Consider the following 21,739-nt stretch of genomic DNA (forward strand, 5'->3'; position numbering starts at 1 on the left):
AGATATTAATTACTTCTACAAATATTTACTGAATGTCTGGTATAAGCAGACTAAATTTCAGAATGCTAGCTGGAATAAATCAGTTTTAGATAAGAAAATCTTATTTCATGAACTTCTAAGCATAGCTTCTGGTAATGCTTCAATTCTTACATTATGTCCCTCCCAAGGACTATTCAAATTAAAACTCAACTTCAGCTAGATTAAAGAGGTAATGTCTGAAACAAGTATTTTTAGGTTATCTGAACTCATAAAATTCAATCAATATAGACCTATCCTTGGATTATATACCTTAATATTATACATGTATAATATTCTTATGGGAAGACCTCAGTTTGGATTTCAAATTCTTTAAGAAATGTACATTAAGAAACATATTTACCAGAGATAGGACTCTAAAAAGAGACTAGAGGTTGTGGGTCCCAGTAACATTCCCTCATATAGTGAATCTGATTTAAAAAAAAGTTAAAACTAAAAAATTATCAGGGGAAGATGTCCTATAGACAATGGTGGGCTATAATCCTTGCTCCTTTGTTTACCTTTATGAACTAGGGTAACCAAGAGCCTGTGTACTTGGACCCAGAGGAGAGCCAGTCCCACTTTTTAAAATGGATAAATATATGAGTTATAGTGCTACTGGCCATGAGTTTAATGTTTATGATTTAATAACATATATTAAATAAGGTATCTGTATACAGAAACATATTTAAAATAAGGTTATATATTGACAGGGTGATGAAAATATGACCAAAGGAACATTAGGTTTTGAAGGAACCAACCCTATAATTCTCTTAGGAACCATGGTTCAGTACTTGCTAATTCTGTTTGCAGTGACTTTAGCAGAACATAACTAATGCAAATAATGACAGCTGACTACTTCCAAACAGATGACTTTTTTAAAAAAAGAGGAAGGTCAAACACGGGCAGCCATGTATTTTTCTCATGTAATACAGCTGTGTCTGTTTTTTGATACAGTGACACAGCCACATAGCAAAAGTTTTGCTTCCAGTATGAATGAACTGGGAGGTAGTCTCCTATCAGAACACTAAAACAGAAATACTTCTGTTAATCCCCTCACTGCCTACACTGTAATAGAGATTTACTATATTTTGAAGAAAAGAAGTTGCCCTCAAAAATTAAGCTCAACAAATATTTGGAGTGCTTACAATCAACTAAAAAAATTTTTTTTAGCTTGCCTAAAGAGAAATCTAGAAGTTACCAAAATTTTTCATACAGATGTCTTATAATTACTGACTCTGACACTTCTATATAATAAAGAGTACATTGGTGGTTAAACTACAACCTCTTGGAAGCTTTTAAAACTGTACAGGAAATACTTTACCAACACCTAAACATGTGCACCCATATCTAAGTTCATCCAACTGGTAAAATGATAATAATACTACATGTGTAGGTTTAAGACATGATAATGTTTATACTAAAAAAAAAAAAAAAAACAACAGCGGACACTGAAAAATAACTATTAGCTGAGTTGACCAAATAATAAGAAAAAACTGTGATGTAAAAGGTGCATCAGAGAAACTGCCCAAGAACTGGTACTCAAAGAGAGATGAGATTTCGACAAGAAGAGGAATACCAATGCTGACAATGAAAATCCATCTTGAGTCTTGAGTACACTATCTTAACCCTATACCAAAGGTTAGATCCACAAGTCACAGGAAGGACTTTGATTCCAGTTTACCAGTGGAAGCAATTAAAATACCAATTCTTCATTCAAAGTTGAAAGTTAAAGAAAATGACTGAAAATTTACCCTGTCTTTCCAGTTGGAAATGTATTTAAATGTAACTAAACAGCCCCAGCTAGTGATGGCAAACTTTTCTTTATGGAAAAATGCCAGCTAACAATTATAGAAATAATAATAATAATACAATTGGAAAATCACCAGTTCACAATAACAAAATGATCAGGCAAGGACTGAAAATGGATGCTAAAGCTCTTAGGTGAAAGACTGCTGGGAAACTGGACACCTACATGCTGCCAAAGCATCTCTCCATAAATTCATGTGCCAATCACAAGGGAAAATTACAATGAAGAGTTCTATCATCTCCTTAATCTAGTCATCAAACTTAACATCAAAGATAGCAGGAGAACGAGACATATTTACAGATATAATACAATGTAAAATATACACCATGACTATAAAGTATTCTTGCAAAAATGTTCAACTGAAGTCTAATCAAGCCCTTGATTCAAAATTCCAGGTTATAGAAAATGCAGGTTAGAAGAACAAGTTACTCATCACCAGGAGGAAACAACCTGACATATTCAGGATATAAGACTTCTACAAGTCAATTGGCCTGGTCTCTTTAATAAGTCAATGTTGGGGGGAGGGTATAGCTCAGTGGCAGAGTGCTAAGCATGCCCAAGGTCATGGGTTGGATCCTCAGTATGTTCATTAAATTAAAAAGTAAAATAAAATAATAAAAATTAAATAAAATAAACATAATTACTCCCCTCCCCCAAAATACAAAAACAAAGTCAATGCCTTGGAGAGAAAGAGAGGGTAAAGGCGGACTGTTCTAGATTTTAAAAGACCTAAGAGATGTAACAACTAAATGTAATGAGTGGTCCTTTATTAGATCCTGATTGTGACAAATCAGAAATAAAAGACATCTGGGGGACAACTGGACACATGTGAATGCGAACTGACCATTAGATAACATTAGGGATTTACAGTTAATTTTGTTAGAATAATGGTACATATGGTTAATAAGAAAAATGCTTCTTTATTGTTACTGTTGTTAAAGAGGTATACTTAAGTTTCTAAAAGTCAGACATTTATAATTTACGTTAAAATACCTACGGGGGAAAATGATGGGTATATTATAGGTACATGAGTATTTGTTTACTACTCTATCCTTCTTTATGTTTGAAGAATCTCAAAATCAAAAAAATTTAAAAAGAGAGAGAATATTCTAGCTTGGGGGTCAAGAGTAATTATGGAATTAGGAAGTGAAAAGAGAAAACAGCGCAAGAAGAATTATGACTGTTTTAGGCTATATTTAGTACAAAAACTAATATGTAATTTGCCTGCTTGCTTTAGTGTGAGATAATCTATAATAGTAAATATATTAGCACCCTAACTGGTTTACTGTGCTTTCATACGTAAGAGGGAAAAAGAAGTACAAGTCAAGGGGAAAACGCCAAGTCTCTGAGTCTTTTGGTGAGGCAGAAGTAGATGATCTTATGTGAACAAAGTCATTGGAGCAGTTTTCAACTTCTTATAACCAACTATAAGTCAGAGAAAAATTTGAGGTCAAATATTTTTAAACATATTTCTTCTTTAGTTACCTGTTTGGGTTGCCTTTCTAAGACTTCAGCTTTTAACCAGGTTTCAACTTCTTCAATTTTCTTTTTATGTACAGCAAGTTCATGCTAAAATTTTCAAGTTTAAAATACAACATATTAACTCAAAAATTTTTGAAGTATCAGCACAGATTAATATAAAGACTTTTAGTGAAAAAATTAGCAAACAAATAAATGATACAGTAGTAAAAACGTCCTTTTGATTATACTTAATTCTTTATATTGGTACAGAAAAATTCTGTTCTTAAGCTGACACCAGTGTATGAAAATCTGAGGCACGTCTGTAATCATAAAATTTTCTATAATCCTGAAATACATTTTGGGAAAGAAATAAATAGGGTGGGGTACTGCATTTAGTGAAAATTAAAAGGATCAAGTCTTTGTTAGGGTTAAATTAAATCAAAGACAAATAACTAGTGGTATGACTTCAGAATAATCTAAGGCTTGGAACATAAAAAACTTTAAAATTATTATTTTTTTCTAATTCATTTAGACAGATTTTTATGAATAATAAATGACAAGGCACATCCCTCTCCTTTCTGAAATTAAATTACAGAGACTTGTTTTATGCTATTTGTTACCTGTGTTTCTGGTTTATATTTATCCACCCATGGTTCATCATCTGACAGATATTCTTTTGAATTTTCTAGACCATAAGTCTGTTTTGAGGAAGATAGGTTTCCTCTTTTTCTAGCTGGAAATTTGCTACTTTCTAATGCGGAAGGCGCCTTTTTTCTTCTACTACTTGAGTTATTCACACCTAATGATGTGGCAGTAATAGTAGAGATGCCTCTAGTCTCTGAAAAATCATCAAATGATGGGTCTACCCAGTCTGTTACCTGAAAAAAAGAAACCATGTAAACACTGTCACTTTTTTTTGCATCTATTCCCTATATAACTAAACTACCCTGTTAAAAAAAAAATCATAGATTTGCAACATTTAAAATAAAAATCTCACAAATTATCTCTTTAAAACTGACTCTATATGTATTGTTTTTCCACTTTACAATAGGTATAAATGCATACTTATCTACTTGACTATAGTAATGATGAATGCCATATAAATACACATCGAATATAAACTTAATTCTTTATTAATTATAATCTTCCCAGGAAAAAGATTCAGCTGATTCTTTTAAAACTCATTTGTAGCACTGAAACATAAATATTAAAATTACCTACCAGAAAAGTCAAACAATAAAGAAAAAAAGGTATTATTTTAATCACACAGAAACATAAGAAAAGTAACACTTCTGCCTTGATGAAGTTAATGCATTCACCAACTAAGAACAACTTTATACATTCAAATAATCCCTACCAGCTTTAAGATTTGTGAAGGTCTAAGAATCCTGATGCTATGAATAATTTGTAATTATGATTTTATTACACTTTTCTTCAGCTCTTGAAACAACTAATATATTTATGAAAGGGAGGCAGGCTTTCTAGTGAGGGTAATTTGTCAGGTTTGTTTAGAAAAAAAGAGTACTAGGTCAATAAAGCAGGAAAATCAGTGAGTTCTATGTCATGGTCTTCTGCTCTATAGAAATGACTGACCCCTCTATGTTTCTCTCCATCATTTCCTTTTCTTTAAAATTCTTTCTAAGTATATATACAAAAAGAAAGATGCTAAATTAAGCAAATTTAACCTAAAAACATTTAGGAGTGCTACAAAGTTTTATTTAATAATTAGAAGTGGATTTTCTTGACATTCCAATAGAATAAATCCAGAAAAATCCAGCTTAGTATCTGACTTTAGGAATTCCCTGCCTGGTTAATAAGGGGAACCAAGATTATATTTCCCTTGAAGAATACTCAGCCACACTTGTGAACCATTTATTAGACAACAGTCCTTTTTAGGAGAAAAAGAACCAGAAGTTGGAGGTGAAAGAAGGCTCAGAAGAAGCAAGTGAGGGATTATACAAATTTTATAAACGCAAAATCACATTTCACATCTCTTTTAAAGACAAAAGGTTAGGATTATTATCAGCAGTGGGTAAAGAAATGAAGACCTTTGGGGAAAAATTTCAGACACAGCTACCCAGTTCATTTCCTCCTCTTTAAAAGACTGTCACCAGTACTACACTCTGGTCCCTTTCTTCTATTTTTAAGAGTACAGAAAAATAGTAGTAGTAGTAGTAGTAAAACTCTTGATAGCAATTCTGATCTAACAATTTCAATCTGCATTTTAGTTACACGTTTTATAGTTTTATTTCTTACATAAATTTACTTACAGAGAGAGAGAGACAAAGAGAAATAGCAAAGTTAAATAACTTACTTAAGATCAGGGAACAAGTAGATCCACCAGTAGGAAAGCAGCTAACTTTCATCAGTGTGATACTGTCTGACACCTATCCTACCCACCCACTAGCCTTGTTGAGAACTGGCACACCAAACCACTTAATTTCTAAGAGACAGAGCCTGTTTGTTAAGCTATAACACCAATTACAATGCATGTATTTCTTTTTCTTCTACTGCTTTTTCATTCAAGAGTTTTCAGCTTTTTCTTTATGACTGCGATCATAAAAAAGAAACACTTTTTTTTTCAAAATTTAGGTTGTGTTTTCAGTGTACAGTTGTTTCACAATTGATTATTAGACTTTTTAGATCACTGATTACAACAGATACTGGACACGATTACTTTGATAGCAGCAATAAGTCTTAGGAACACAAACAAAAACTAATATTCTTTCTGGGCAATCATCACAAGGTCATTTTAGTGTTTCATACCTTTGTGGAAGATACCTTTGGTCTAAGAAAAGTTTTTGACATTATAAACTTTAATAGTTTCCATCCGTAGTATACAACCTGTAGTACACTGAAGTATAGTTCACCTAGGGGAAAAAAGAAAAAAAATCCCTCAAATTATGAAAAACTGTAAAACAGAAGTATAGTAACTAATATATACTGACAAAATCAACAACATAATAGAGGTTCAAGAACTAATGAAAGAGAACATACTAAAAATAGCTGAAGCAAGAAATCAAAATGCTAAATTGAATTTTACTTTTAACGACTATAGCTGTGTCAAACAGTCTGTGTTAAATAAAGTTTTTCATATAAACTCAACAATGTAGTAGAGAAAACAGAAAAACCACATATTTGTGTACCTACCTTTTGTCATTAAGAAAAATTAGACAACACTATTTGTGCAGTTTTTACACTGAAAATTAAAATTTCCTTCACTTCAAAATTTTTTCCAAAATTACAAACATTCAAAAATTTTTTTAAAAAAGCACTATATTGAATTCATACTTAGCACTTATTTTGGGCAAAGACTTTATATTTTTAAGTGTTTGTCTTTATTTGAACGTGTTATTATGAATTTTTTTGGCAAGACTGTGTCTTCCGACTTTCATAATTCTTCAGTGTTTATACAAGCTAGTGAACTCACCAATTTTAAGTTTACAAAATGCAAGGTGTTTACAATCTACAAACCTGTAAACTGTGCATTTTTTAATCGTTTAGAAACACATAATTTATAACGTGTAAATACTTCCACACACTAGAAAACAAACCGTACACACACACAGAAATTGTTCATGACTAGAGAGGTTTTTCTTCGCAGTTTGAAAGAGGTACACAGGTGGGGGGAAAAACCACGTATTTCAGTTAATTTAGTTGGCAGGTCGAAATAAAAGATGCAGACTTGTCACGGTCAGAATTTTAGTCGCTCTTTGAAAACAAGACTGACCGTTACCTCCTTTTAAAGAGCAGGCAACTGTCCGTGATGATACCAGGTTCCTGAAATGAGACGTCAGAGATAGAGAAGACTTCACAAAATACTTCCAGCAGACCCACCACCACCCTACACGCTGCACAGGGAATACTAAGCTCACATATTCGTCCAACATAATGCTGTTAGTCAGAGAGCGAAGACGAGCTCGCATACCCTGGCTCCAGGCCAGAACTCTGCACCTCCACCCCTCTCACCCCCAGATGGGATGGGCAGGTCAGGAGGAGGAGCGATGAGAGCCGAGAAAGGCGTGAAGGCACAGATGGACTCACGTCTCTAGGACAGACATATACCACAGCCGCAACTGCGGCAGCCTTACTTTCCGGGAGCTGCATCCCCTTGTGGGTGGAAAGGAACGGGGGAACCCAGTCTCTGCTCCAGGCGGAAGGGTAGCCACCCGGCCCTACCCAGGCTCAGCGGCGAGCCGTCTTGGAGGGCCCACCTCCCGGGGTCCTACCAGACCGGTCGGCGCTTCCGCGACACAGACGGAAAGGCGGGGCCGCCAAATCAGCGACTGTCTTAGGCATCCAGCGCACTGCCTGACTCGAAGCTCCGAGCCGACCTGTGCCCGTAATTCGGACCCTGCGATGGAAGCGTGTCATAGAAGGCCAGGTAACCAATGGTCGGCGACGAGGCGGCAGAGGTGGTTCGCTACCGCCACAGGAGACCTCCAGTACTCCGGCGCCACTGGCGCTTACCGCCTCCCGCCCCTTCCGGCCCCTCCCTGTTGCGTGTAGGGCGCGTGTGCAGAGGCGTCCCGAGCCGGCGCGGTGAGGACCATGTTGCTTCCGAACATCTTGCTCACGGGTCAGGGCGCGCGCCGGGGGTGGTGCTGGACGGCGGGGCTAGCCAGGGACGCCGAGTGCTCCGGGCCCTCGGACTCCCGAAGGGGGTGCCACTCAGTGTTCTGTTTCGAGACTCGGCGAGGGCCGCGTGGCGTGGCAGTTGTCACGGCCTCGAGACCCGGCCCTCGCGACGGTTGCGGGAGACGGGGGGAGGGGACGGCGAACGTTAATTCTATTGGTGGAGGTTGGCTACTCGGTGAGGTGCAGAGAGGTAGATATATCCAGTTCCTTTTTTTCGGCAAGCTGCCTAATCTTTATTAATCAGGCTTTTGTTTGTAAAATGGCTGTTGTTTCTTTACCTGCAGGGTTCTCTTTAGGTTTTTAGCGAAATAACGTAAGGCAGTATCCGGCCCTTAATAGATCTGTTAATGGTGGATGCCTTTGGCCTCCTGGGCTGTCTCTTTTTTCTTCTGTATCTGAGAGTCAGATTTTTATGAAAGGATTCTAATGTCTGGAGTGATCAGTTTGCTGCATACGGCTTGTGGAGAGGCTTTCTCTCTTTTTTTTTTTATATTAAGAAGGAAAAGCATCTACTGAGCAGCTCTGGTCGTGTTTCTCTTGTAGAGATGCTGAAAAGTTCCCTAGCTAATTGTGGGGGTTCTGGGTATTTGGATCCATACTCAGGGCGCCTGTGATAGTAAAATGCCGCATAACGCCTTTAAAGGAAAATATTTATGGTCGTTTTTAACTCTGAAAATGTCTGTTAAGTTTTAGCAGTTAATAGCATTGTAAGTCATTCATGAAAGAATCTAATGGGTGTGGATGCTACTGCAGCATCTAAAAATTGAGGCGCTCTTTGTGGAAACAGCAGTCAAGTTTTATCCTTTAGCAGAACATAAGCTTATTGGCGACGCATAAGTCCTATCTATTTCTGAGAGCTGCAGATTAACCTCAAATTAATGCTTAGCCTTTAAGATTTCTTGAGGGGACCATTTTACAACGTCTCATTTGTTTGGATCAGACTGTGTTTGTTTTTTAATATTAAACAATATCAAAAATCTAAATGTGAGGATTTTATTGAGAACATGGTGCGTTCAGGGTTCAAACTTGATGTATTATTATGGACTGGAGGTAAATGTTATCTTTATGAAGACTTGATTTATTCCCGTTATCTCTGATTATAATGATCAAGTTTCATAATTTTAGTGGCATTAAACCCGAACAGCAGAAAATTGTGGGTTTAATTATCTTGAAACATATAGCTATAAAAAAGGGAAGGTGAAGGTACAATATTGCCATTTATGTAAAAGGAAATCTGTAGTGTGTGTATGTATATATACATGCAGTGTATGTATATGTACACATGTAGTATGCTACCGTATGTATACATATACGTTGATGTATACACAAATGCATATGTATACGACTTATTTGGAGACATGTTTAAGAAACTGGCTTACACTGATTGCCCCAGGGAAGAGTGTAGTGGGTCAGTAGAAATGAGATTTTGTCTTTCATACTGCCAAACTTTTCCCATGAACAATTTAATTTTTTTTTTCAGTTAAAGCAAATAAATGATAGTAATTTATTTGCAATGGCTAGTTTTATTCTGGGAATTTCTATGGTGGTAGCAGACAATCTGTGATTGACAGAATCTCCTAAGACCCACTCCTAGTAGAATCAGATACACTGGCTAAGATCCTGATATCCAACAGGCTTTGGGTAGTTTTTATTAGGTTATGGTGTGTATTAATTCATAGAGGATTGCTGAATAGGAAACTTCATTTCAGTTATTTAGAACCTTAAGAAGGGCAGATCAGTAGCTAAAGTCTAATAAGTATTTCTTGAACAGTATATTTCTGTGGCTTGTCTTACAGGTACACCAGGGGTTGGAAAAACCACGCTAGGCAAAGAACTTGCATCAAGATCAGGACTGAAATACATTAATGTGGGTGATTTAGCTCGCGAAGGTAAGGGACACTTTGGTGTTAGATTTATGTTATTTTATTTATTTATTTTTTTAAGTGAGAGAAATGATGGAGTATTAGGACTATATTTGTGAGGGTACAAAAAGGAGAGAAGGATTGCCATTAAGGAATTTGTGCTCTGATGAGGACCCATAGAAATAGAACATATTGTCTAATGTTGTGTCTTGGTTGTTTTGACCATTACATCCCCTCTGCCATTGGTTAGCAGGTCTTGTGGACAGTTATAATTGGGACAGCTTCTGTGAAGATTGACCTTATGGTAGATAGAATCGAACATGAGGAAGAGGGAGAGTATTTTGATTTGGGCAAACACATAAAGGTTGGGGTGGTGCTGAGCATATCTGTGGAGACAGTATATTGAGCTCCCTATAAGGACACTATTTTGAACTCTGACAGTAGCACATGGAATTTTCTGTCCTTTGGTATTTTCTTAGATTAATTTCATAGGTGCATGCCTGCAAGCAGCTACACACATTCTAAAGTGATACATGTTTACTTATTTGACCCTCTTTTTCCCCAATCTTTTATCACCCCCTTATTTGTGTCTTCATCTTTTTATATACCATAATGGATAGAAACTCAATAAATTTAAAGAGAACTTTAAATGTGCCTCATTAAAATTAAAAAGATTTAATATATTTTAAAAACTTATATTTTTAAAAATTTAACATGTATTTAAACATTTTAAAGTTCCTGACAGTTGCTACCAAAGTAACTATTTCAGGTTTGATCTAATGTACATATTTTTTTCAAATGATCTAAAGTCTGATCACCGGATATCATGGAGTCTGGCAAGATGGCTTCTCCCAAGAGCATGCCGAAAGATGCACAGATGATGGCACAAATCCTGAAGGATATGGGGATTACAGAATATGAGCCAAGAGTTATAAATCAGATGTTGGAGTTTGCCTTCCGATATGTCACCACAATTCTAGATGATGCAAAAATTTATTCAAGTCATGCTAAGAAAGCTACTGTTGATGCAGATGATGTGCGATTGGCAATCCAGTGTCGTGCTGACCAGTCTTTTACCTCTCCTCCCCCAAGAGATTTTTTATTAGATATTGCAAGGCAAAGAAATCAAACCCCTCTGCCATTGATCAAGCCATATTCAGGCCCTAGATTGCCACCTGATAGATATTGTTTGACTGCTCCAAATTACAGACTTAAGTCTTTACAAAAAAAGGCATCTACTTCTGCGGGAAGAATAACGGTTCCACGGTTAAGTGTTGGTTCAGTTACTAGCAGACCAAGTACTCCCACACTTGGCACACCAACCCCACAAACCATGTCTGTTTCAACGAAAGTAGGGACTCCAGTGTCCCTAACAGGGCAAAGGTTTACAGTACAGATGCCCACTTCACAGTCCCCAGCTGTAAAAGCATCAATTCCTGCAACATCAACAGTTCAGAATGTTCTAATTAATCCATCATTAATTGGGTCAAAAAACATTCTTATTACCACTAACATGGTGTCATCACAAAATACTGCCAGTGAATCATCAAGTGCATTGAAAAGAAAACGTGAAGATGATGATGATGACGATGACGATGATGACGATGACTATGATAATTTGTAACCTAGCCTTGATGCATGTAACATGTATACTTGGTTTTGAATCCATTGTACTGAGATTAAACATGCATGCTGGATGTTTCCAAGTTGTTTTAGAAAAATAGTATTTAATGAGTAAATATGGCTATCATTTTTCAATTGAGATGTTGTATTGGACTTTCTTTAGTAGGACTAGTAATGGTTTTTTGTCAGCCTTTAAGTGTAAAAAATAAAGTTGTAATTCATCAGTTTGATTGTTGGTACTTTGGCAATTATGTTTTTAGAAGCAGTTTTCTGCCTCATTATGACCAACAGTTAACAAAAACTTGAAGTTGTTACAGTCTATTCATTACCCACTAGAGTGTCATTTCTAGTGTCTTCAGATCATAGTATGATTCCTGCTGTATAAGTCACTCTTAAGGGCCATGCTTTCAGATTGCTGAAGTGTAACTATGCCTGCTTTTTGGAGGGATCACTTGGTCATGATTTTTATTCATAGTGGGTCCTTATCTGTTTAGATTTATCTTCCTCAATTGCCAGACTTCTTCTTAGGTCCCATTTTTCTATCCCTTTGGTTATATTTAAGGACCCTTGGTGTATTTCCCAGTGTCAAAAATTCAAAAAAATTTTTTTTCCAGTATCCCTTTTGCAGGTCGATTTTGTGCCTCTTTGCTTGTCAGTCTTAATACTATATGCCAGTATCATGCTTACACTTTTAATCCAGGTTTAGCATTTAAGTTATTGTTAATAAAACTTACAACTGTGCATAGCTTGTCATTCTCCATTTTATACCTACGTGAAATCTGCTTTTGTTCCTTTGCCTGTTGAATTTTACTGTTTTTGACAGGTGATTTCACAGTCACGTTGTAGTCAATTTCAGCCATGTCTTCCAGTTCTAATTTTACCCACTCAATGTAACACTTCTAAGCTTAATGAAGCTGCTGTAAAATCTATCATGGATAGCATTGAGAGCAACAGTAACACCAAAGTATAATCCACTGTGAGACACTTGTCTTCTTCACTGAGTCTTCTGTTTGTTCTCAAACTGTTTTAGTCAGTTGTGTGCCCACCTAATGGTGCATAGTCTTGACCATTCTCTTTGTATTTTATTGGTGAGATTATTTCATGAGATGGAATCTACCTTAAAGGAAAAGTGCGAGTTTTTTCCCCTCCTGTTTTGCCAGAAAAGGATTTCTGGTCTGATTTGACAAGTGTTAGATGAGGTACTTTATTGAAAAACCTAATGTACCAGGTTTTTTTTCCCAGGTGCCATTTGAATATATCTGAAAACCTTACTAGGAAATAGTCTGAGACATTCAGCTTCCTCATTTTTTTTCCAAATGGTGATACATTTTAAGGGAAACCATGCAATTATCTGTAAAGCAGTGGTTCTCAACTCGGGGTGATTTTACCCCTCAGGGGACATTTGGCAACTTCTGAGACATTTTTGGTAATCACAACTGGGGTGAGGAGTGTTGCTACTGACCTCTAATGGTACAGGCCAGGGATTCTGCTGAACATTCTCCAATTCACAGGACAACCCTCCATCTCCATAACAGAATTATCAAGCTCAAAATGTCAGTAGTAATTCAGGTTGAGAAACCCTGCTTTAAGAAATGAGGCTTAAAAAAAACAAAAACTGGTTCTAAACAGATGTGTCTAAATGGAGTTTATTGCCATCCTAGTCATATTAAATTGTATTTTTCGTAAGAGACCATCCTTATGCCATTTAAAACCAAAGCAGAAAAAATTAGGTGGGGAATTAAGCTTAGTAAAACTTTGAAGCGTCCTCAGTGTGCAGTAAGAATGCTTTTATCACTGTTCTTCCAGTCTCACGTTCCTCAGTTGATGTCCTTTCCCGTATCCAGTCATTTAATTACACATTTACCAGCATCCTTAATTTTCCTGCCACAAGCTTATCAGTCTTTAGCCTTTGTCCCTAAACCCAGGATACTCATAGGTCTAGACAAAAGTAGTATGATTATATTGACATTGGATACATTTCAAATACCTGGCCTTCAATACTTAAAATCTTGGTGTGTTTCTAACCCAGGGGTTGGCAAGCTGCTGCTGTTTTTGTAGTACACTAAAGACTAGACTGCAAATCCTTAAGTATTTACTGTGTGGCCTTTTACAGGAAAAGTTTGCCATCCCTGCTCTAACCTCTGTGTATCCCATTTTTTTCCTTCACCTTAATCAGCTACCACGGAAAGCCTTTGAAACTAACTTCTCCATTGGCCTCTCCAACACTGCTGTCCCAATCTGCATCTGATTCTTTTCCTTCCCACCGTATACCTCATTCCCCTGTGATTTCACTACAGCCATTTTGTAATCCTGCCCCTCCCTCTAGTAATGTCATTCACTCAGGACTAGTTAGTAACTCCCTTTTGTTGATGACTCTTAAATTTATAATTAAAACTTAGCCCGGTTTCTAGATGCCTACTAGGCGTAACCATCTAGATAGTTCCCAAACATTTCCAAATTAATGTTTAAAAAGCACATGCTCTGAAGTCATTCCTGACCCTGCTTGGCTGCTCCTGATTCCTATTCCCCCCACACACAAACTAGTCACACACTGCACAGATGCACTTGGCTCCTAATCTTGATGGTTTGAAAAATCACTTTGATAGCCCTATCCCATTCCTAAGACCACCGGTGCTGTGTCCCTTTGGCACTGCTGTACCATTCTCAAGACCGTCCATGCTGAATCTTCTATTCTTCAGTACCTCTTCCCTCCCTCTTCAATACCCCATCATTATATCCTTTAAAAGAGGGAACAGAGAGGATGACATGAACTTTTTACTGATAAAGTCCATCCTCCTTAATGAAGTATAGGAGATTACGAACTGGCCACAGTTTACCTTCAGCCTGCTCTGCAGCCGCTATCTCCTAAGTCCCTTTCAGTCTACCCATAGTGCACTGTTGTTCTTCAGCAGTGGAAAAAGTGGGGCGTCTTGCATCTCCATGTCTTTATTTCCTTTGTCTATAGATGCCCTTCCTAACCTACCTTACAAACAGCACCTTAAAAGGCCCAACTTAAATTCCACATCTTTGGTACTCTAATAACTTCTCTAAGGAGAATTCATTGCTTTCTTTGCATAAAATGCCAGATATCAAAGCTCCCAATCCTTAAACCAATTAATTTCTTGTACTAATTGCATTATAATTAAAAGCCTCTTGTTGGGTTGAGGTAAATGTATTTCCAAAGGATGAAATCTGAAACTGTATTATTGGCAGCAGCATCAAAATAGATAACTAGCATCCCTCTATCATTAACTTTAAAGAACAGCTTTCATATGAGTATATAAATTCTAGGATGGCAGTAAAGAAAATGTCATGCTTTTACGGTTTGACTAACAAGTGGGAAAGTCTTTTAAGGTAAGAAGGTCTTTAAAGCCTTTTAACTGGCTTCACAATCGATTTTTTTTTCTGCAAGTAATTTTTAAGTAAATCATAAAACTTTGGGAAATTAATTTTCAAAATGTTTGGTAGTTTAATCAAATCAGACTTCCCCCCCCCAATCTTTGTCATATGAAGACCCTCTGTACAGACAATTATAAATTTGACTTCCAATTGAAACTTTCTAAAGTAGCAAACATTTTTACTCTTTTTGGAAATTTGAAATGAAGTTTAGAATCCATCTATTTCTCTGTTCCCTATAACGCAGATTGTAATTATCACTTACCTAAAATTCTGCAGTAGCCTTTATATGGTATCCGTGCTTCTGGATTTGCTTTCTTCCAACTGCACACAGAAACCGAAATGATTTTTAAAAATTTGAAATTGATCATGCCATTTCATGCTTAAAATGCAGTAATGATTTTCCTTTGCCTTGGGATTAAAGTCTAAACTCAGTGAAGCCTTCAAGGTCCTTTTTAATCTGGCCTCAATTCACCTGACCCCTTTATCACCTACTTTCTAACTATTCTGAAAGACTTTCCCTCCTTTGAAAGGCCTGCCCTCTCTAGTCTCTCTGCCTTTGAATATCTTGTTTTCTCTGTTAAGAGTCATCTTACCTTTTTTTCCCTAGCTAACTGCTTCAAGTCTTCACTTAGAAGTTACCTCCTCTAGGAAGCCTCCCCTAATATACCACCCAACTTTATGTTTCTAACCTAAATGGTGCCCATCCTATTGCTCCCGTAGTACCGTAACATTAAAATACTGTAATTTCCAAGTTACTTGTCTGTCATCACCCCATTTTATTGTAAAGTCTTCAAAATGGAAGGACTGAGTTTGTCTTCTTATTCAATTTGTTCACTAATATATCTTCATTACTCCTGTAATTACTGGTACATGGTGTTTGATAAATGCTTTTTGAAGTGAATGTTTGAAAGCTTGGATTACACTATTTTATTAAAATATATTAAAGTGATTTAAGAAATCCTGCATTTCAGCATTGTAGTATAAAGACTTTAATTCTTAAAGTTAATATTGCCATAGTTGTCTGTATTTTAGACAGCATATATTTTTAAAGATTTTACTAGTCTGGATTTAAAATATGAAGGAACATTGATCTATTCCAGATTCCCACATGGTACAGAATCAGCTGTTAGTATTAGATTTTGTGGCATTGTAAAAAATATATAGAGTATTGTAAAAATAGTACACAGAAAAATAAAACGACCTAATATTATTTACCTAAGTAAAAATACATTTCTAGAGTCAATTTACTAAATACGTATGTAATTAATAAAATAGGTATAAAAAGGCTCATTTTAATTTGCATGTCTAATCACTGAGAAAGTCCAACATTTTTTTCAGTTACTATTTACTAATTATCTTTTCTATTCTGTGTGAATCTTATTATTCTTTGTTAAGCTACTTACTGTTATTTTGATCTTTAAGATATTTCAGTCCATTGTCCTACTACAAATACTTCTCCCTGCTGTTTTTCTTTTTTAAAAAACTATATTTTTCATTGAACAGAGATTTAACATTTTATATGTTCAAATCAGTCATTTTATTTTTTCACAAACTCTAATGAATTATTCCTTTGTAGGTTAAATTTTCTATTTATCTTTGGAATTAAGAAATTTGCTCTTCATATAGAAAGCAAACTTATGGTTACCAAAGGGGGAGGGGGAGGGATAAATTAGGAGTTTGAGGTTAACAGATACACACTACTTTAATAAATAAACAAGGGTCTACTCTATGGCACAGAGAACTATATTCAATATCTTGTAATAACATAATGGAAAATATCTGAAATATATATATGTATAACTGACTCACTATGCTGTACACTTGAAACTAGCACAACATTGTAAATCACCTATAAATTAAAAAAAAATTAGTTCTTTAATCCACCTATTTGTGGTATAAAGTAAGGATTTAGATTATTTTCTAAATTGTTAACCAGTTTTCCCCACACCAATACAGTTTAACCTTTTAGCTGGTAAGTTTCTGGTAACTGAACAGCAACACAAGAAGGCAGAGGCCACACTAATGTGCTAGAGCAGTGGCTCACATGGCCAATATCTGTCCAGAGTTAAAACTGCCTCTGTGCCTTCCACTTAACTCTCAGGACTATTGTCACTTTAGAACTCATGCTCATTTTTTAACCTCATTTCAACCTGTGCCAAAATAGTAAGGGGAAGGGGACGTGGGAAGACTATAGCCATCTTCGAGATGGCTAAGAGGATGACCTAAGCCTGCCTTAGAGATTGTACCTCCTAGGGATTCAGAGTGAGGCTGAGATTGGTTAAGTCTCACCTTAAGACAAACTTCCTTGGAAAGGAAGCTTTAATTTGCTGGAAAGTTACATTTAAATCTGCCTTTTTTATATCTGTCCATCATTCTTCTACCTTCTGAAATAAGGTATTTAACCCTTGGCTTTTGGGGATGCTGGAAATCTAGACGTAAAGGAGCATCTGGGTACTGACTCCTTCCCCAAACCCCATGAAGATATGCCCTCAGTGACAAAGGGTTCATTTTTGGAATCAAGAACATGTTGTTGCTTTTAATAAGTTTCATATCTTTGGCCTCATAAATTTGGAACTTAACCTGCTGTTAACGTGTAGGGAGTATTTCCATCCATGTGTCCCCTTTTCCCACCAATCTGTGGCTCAACAAAAATAATGCAGTTCTCCTCTACTAATAGCTCCACAAATTCTGAAGTTGGCTATTATTCTGTCTTTTTAGTTGTTTTAGTTTTGATAGCTAAAATGGTTTCAGGTATATTGCTATCCAAGCTTCTAGACAAAATTCTAATTTATCAGTATAGCTCTTTATATTTGGTGTCTATGTGACATCTCTTGTGTTAATGCCCTCCCTTGTCTCTAAAAGAGTAACTGATGATATATTTCCTTTCCCAAAGTCTAGAATTAATTGAAAATTACTGAAAGTTACTTAGAAAATACTACTTTAACACACCAGTGTATATCTCTTTTAGGGCAGTTATATGATGGCTATGATGAAGAGTATGACTGTCCCATTTTAGATGAAGATAGAGTAAGTACAATTTTTTAAAATAAATATACATTAAAAAAAATTTAATAGGAAAGTTGACCTGTGTTCTTCCTTCTTTTCCTTTTTCACAGGTAGTTGATGAGTTAGAAAACCAAATGAGTGAAGGTGGAGTTATTGTTGATTACCATGGTTGTGATTTCTTCCCTGAACGCTGGTTTCATATAGTTTTTGTGCTGAAAACAGATAACAGTGTTTTGTACAAAAGGCTTGAAACAAGGTAAGAAAGGAAAAGCACTGAGTTCTTAAAGTATAATATAAATTTTTATTCAGATTCCTGAGGTTGGCCAGTACTACCATCATAAAGGGTTCTACTTGAAAATGTGACTATTTTGTCTTACTATAAAGCAAATCTGTATGGTATGAACTTTCTGAACCTAAGAGAAAAAGATGCATTTGTAAAACACAAGCAGTACTTTGAGTAAATGAATACCTCAACTGACAGTTTGATTCAGTAAAATGTACTATATAGCAATTCTGTTTAGTCATGCTTTTTCCTTTGTTGTTGTTTTTGTAGGGGGAGGTAATTAGGTTTGTTTTTTTATTTTTAGAGAAGGTACTGGGGATTGAACCCAGGACCTCACGTATGCTAAGCATGTGCTCTACCACTTAAGCTATACACTCCCACATGCTTTTTCCTTAATGTAAAACTTTGCTAGGAAAACAACCAAGCCAATAACATTCTTTGCTATGGAATGAACATTACCCACTCAAATTATCCTCACAACAGGAATGGGAAAACTTATGAAAAACTAACAAGGTAAATTAATATCTCACAATCTTTAAAATATATTTGAGTTTATTCCTCTAAGAAAGCATCACCAGAAAAACCAAAAAAGAAAAATTTTATGGAAGACATTTTCCCACTGTCTTCTGAGTCATACTGTGGGAAATTGTGTGATCAAGTACCCAACTACTGTACGATAATTCCTTTTATGCATTTTATTATATACAAGTATTGTTGCTTGATTTTTCATGTGTTCAAAAGTGCATAGTTACAAAAGTGTCCAGTTTCTGGTGTGTTCCTAAAACTCCAGCTAAGTAATCATCTCTTTGCCTTCTAGGGGTTATAATGAGAAGAAACTAAAAGACAATATTCAGTGTGAAATTTTTCAAATTCTTTATGAAGAAGCCTTAGCATCCTACAAGGAGGAAATAGTGCATCAGCTGCCCAGCAATAATCCAGAAGATCTTGAGGATAATATCGATCAGATATTGAAATGGATTGAGCAATGGGTCAAAGATCATAGCTCTTGACTTACAAGAATGGCCACCTTACAATCACTCTTGATATCTCTCTGCCCACATTATATAAATTGTTCAATTATCAGTAAAACTTCCTTATTGAAACTGTGTTGTTGGAGTAGTAGGTGGATAGTATAAAGGTTTATGTTTAGGGTTTTTTTCTCCATGAGAAAACTAATCTCAATTATCATGAATAATATTATTAAGGATTGAGAATTAAAACTGTCATTGTTTAGTGCTTCAATTGCTAAAGGATAAATAAATCTCACCAAATGGGTGGATATATTTTAAGTTTATTACAGAATAAAATGAAAGTGATTTCTTAAAATAAAACTTAAGACAAAACATCAGAGTTTTCCATGTTTATTTTTCTTTTAAAAAAAAAAAAGTGTAAATGGTAATACTTGCACTCTGTATAAAACCCAAAAGCCACAAAAGGTATATAGACAGTGTCCCGCTTATAATGGGTCAACTTAGGAATTTCTGACTTTACAATGATGCAAAAGCAATAGGCATTCAGTAGAAATCACACTTTGAGTTTTTATCTTTTCCCAGGCTAGTGGCATGCAGCACTGTGATGCTGGGCGGGGCAGAGGGCTGCAGCTCCAGTCAGCCACACGATCTTGAGGGTGAACAACTGAGCCGCTTACAACCATCCTGCACCCACACAGCCATTCTGTTTTTCACTTTCAGTACAGTACTCAATAAGTTACATGAGATATCCAATACTATTATAAAATAGGCTTTCTGTTAAGATGATTTTGCCTAACTGTAAGTTAATGTAAGTATTCTAAGCCTGTTTAATACAGGCTAAGCTAAGCTGTGATGTTTCATAGGTTTGGTGTATTAAATGCATTTTCAACTTAGGATATTTTCAACTTATGATGTGTTTATTGGGGTGTAACCCCTTCATAAATCAAGGAAGATCTGTACTGGAAAGGAAGTTTCCCTTCAGGCCACTGTGTTCTTCAGTCATGCTAGATTCTCTCCCTTTAGGAAATGATGTTACTGGTTCCTTGTGTATCTTTTCAGAGATTTTATGCCTGCAAAGCATGTGTGTGCTTGTGAACATTATTATTATTTTTTAAGCCTATGGTAGCACACTATGCAAAATGTTCTCTATTTTTTTCATTTAATGTATTTTGGATATTATACCATCTCAGAACATACAGACCTTACTGTTCTTTATTTAAGATATAATTTATATATATAAAGCACACCATTGTAAGGTGTACAACCCATTGGTTTTTATCATATTCACAAGATTGTGCAACTATCCAATTCTGTAACATTTTCATCACCCCACTCAAAAGCAGCTCCATACCTGTTACCAGTCACTTCCCATTCTTCCCTTCTCCAATCTCTTGCTATCACTTAGTCTACTTACTGTCTCTATGGATTTGCATATTCTAGACAATTCATATAAATGAAATCGTATGGGGTCTTTTCTATCTGGCTTCTTTCACTTAGCATAGTGTTTTCGAGATCATCCACGTTTTAGCCTTTAGCCTTAGGAGTACTTCGTTCTTTTACATGGTCGGATAATGTTCCACTGAATGGCTATCCCACATTTTGTTTATCCATTCCATCAGTGACACAGATGGGTTGCATCCACTTTGGGTATTATTAATTATGTTATGAACGTTTGTGTACAAGTTTTTGTGTAGCTGTGTCTTTTCAATTCTCTTGGAAACAGCTGAAAGGGAAATTGCTGGGTCATACTGCAATTGAATTTAACATTTTGAGGAAATGCCAAATTTTTCCAAAGTGACTGCTTTACTTTACATTCTCACCATACATGTATAAGGGATCTACTTTCTCCACATCCTTGCCAGCACTTGCTACTGCCATCCTTTAGATGTACAGTCATATTTCATTTTGGTTTTGATTTATATTTTCCTAATGTCTAATGATGTTGAGTATCTCTCCATGTGCCTGTTAGTCATTTGTATACCTTCTTTGGATCACTAATTCTTGTATGTTTGCACAGAGCTCCATTAAGGTTGTGGCTTAATGAGTCCCCTATTGATAGACATTTACATTGTTTCCAGCTTTTTACTGAACAATGATACAAGAATGGTAAGAAAGAATAACACATAAAATGAACTCTCTTAATTCACATGACTACTATCTGAGGTATAGGTATTATTTCCATTACAGGTGATAGAACCAAGGCACAAAAGGGTTAGGTGACTTACTCAAGATCACAGCTAGGGACTGACAAGGGCTTAATTTCCAGAATATATAAACAGCTCATACAACTTAATAAAAAAAAACAAACAACCCAATCCAAAAATTGGCAGAAGACCTAAACAAGCATTTCTCCAATGAAGACATACAAATGGCCAATTGGCACATGAAAAAAATGCTCAATATCAGTATCAGAGAAATGCAAATCAAAACTACAATGAGGTATCATCTCACACCAGTCAGAATGGCCATCATTAAAAATTCCACAAAAACAGAAACAGACTCATAGACATAGAAAACAAACTTATGGTTATTAGGGGGGAACAGGGGTGGGAGGGGATAAAATGGGAGTTTGAGATTTGCAGATATTAACTACTATGTATAAAATAAACAGTAAGTTTATACTGCATAGCACAGGGAACTATATTCAATATCTTGTAACCTGTAATGAAAA

General features: G+C 35.9%; 3 protein-coding genes across 6 annotated transcripts in view; 2 read left to right on the forward strand and 1 right to left on the reverse strand.

Annotated features, from left to right (window-relative positions):
• Positions 1 to 7,802, reverse strand: part of RAD17 (RAD17 checkpoint clamp loader component) — a 29,062-nt gene extending 21,260 nt beyond the window's left edge. Inside the window, exons 1-5 of one of the 3 annotated variants that reach the window (XM_031675293.2) lie at positions 7,516 to 7,802; positions 7,023 to 7,066; positions 6,053 to 6,156; positions 3,907 to 4,164; positions 3,311 to 3,394 (exon numbers count right to left, since the gene is read on the reverse strand). In XM_031675293.2, coding sequence (XP_031531153.1) covers positions 3,311 to 3,394; positions 3,907 to 4,164; positions 6,053 to 6,094 — 384 coding nt within the window. In that variant the 5' untranslated portion in view covers positions 6,095 to 6,156; positions 7,023 to 7,066; positions 7,516 to 7,802. Of the gene's footprint in view, positions 1 to 3,310; positions 3,395 to 3,906; positions 4,165 to 6,052; positions 6,157 to 7,022; positions 7,067 to 7,377 lie in introns of all 3 variants that reach the window. The other 2 variants (XM_015245260.3, XM_006197551.3) reach the window with 2 other exon arrangements.
• On the forward strand, positions 7,545 to 19,442 carry AK6 (adenylate kinase 6). 2 transcript variants are annotated; one of them, XM_015245326.3, is made up of 5 exons: positions 7,545 to 7,670; positions 9,721 to 9,813; positions 17,777 to 17,835; positions 17,925 to 18,070; positions 18,915 to 19,442. In XM_015245326.3, exons 1-5 carry the CDS (start codon positions 7,646 to 7,648, stop codon positions 19,105 to 19,107), a joined length of 516 nt encoding a protein of 171 aa, XP_015100812.1. In that variant the 5' UTR covers positions 7,545 to 7,645; the 3' UTR covers positions 19,108 to 19,442. The 2 variants fall into 2 exon arrangements, with proteins under 2 accessions (XP_015100812.1, XP_006197612.1); XM_006197550.4 differs by lacking the exon at positions 7,545 to 7,670 and adding an exon at positions 7,779 to 7,865.
• On the forward strand, positions 7,817 to 11,639 carry TAF9 (TATA-box binding protein associated factor 9). Its single transcript, XM_006197548.4, has 3 exons — positions 7,817 to 7,865; positions 9,721 to 9,813; positions 10,596 to 11,639. The coding sequence occupies exon 3, from the start codon at positions 10,613 to 10,615 to the stop codon at positions 11,408 to 11,410; it is 798 nt and encodes a 265-aa protein (XP_006197610.1). The 5' UTR covers positions 7,817 to 7,865; positions 9,721 to 9,813; positions 10,596 to 10,612; the 3' UTR covers positions 11,411 to 11,639.
• Positions 19,443 to 21,739: the final 2,297 nt, after the last annotated feature.

The sequence above is a fragment of the Vicugna pacos genome, chromosome 3 (genome assembly GCF_048564905.1).
Source record: "Vicugna pacos chromosome 3, VicPac4, whole genome shotgun sequence".
NCBI classification, from domain to species: domain Eukaryota; kingdom Metazoa; phylum Chordata; class Mammalia; order Artiodactyla; family Camelidae; genus Vicugna; species Vicugna pacos.

Bases quoted from the DNA above. Each gene is read 5' to 3' on its own strand.
- AK6 (XM_006197550.4), top strand. From the start codon at position 7,838: ATGTTGCTTCCGAACATCTTGCTCACGG. The intron at 7,866-9,720 runs GTCAGGGCGCGC...CTTGTCTTACAG, and splicing joins TCCGAACATCTTGCTCACGG to GTACACCAGGGGTTGGAAAA. The intron at 9,814-17,776 runs GTAAGGGACACT...TATCTCTTTTAG, and splicing joins GGGTGATTTAGCTCGCGAAG to GGCAGTTATATGATGGCTAT.
- TAF9 (XM_006197548.4), top strand. From the start codon at position 10,613: ATGGAGTCTGGCAAGATGGCTTCTCCCAAGAGCATGCCGAAAGATGCA.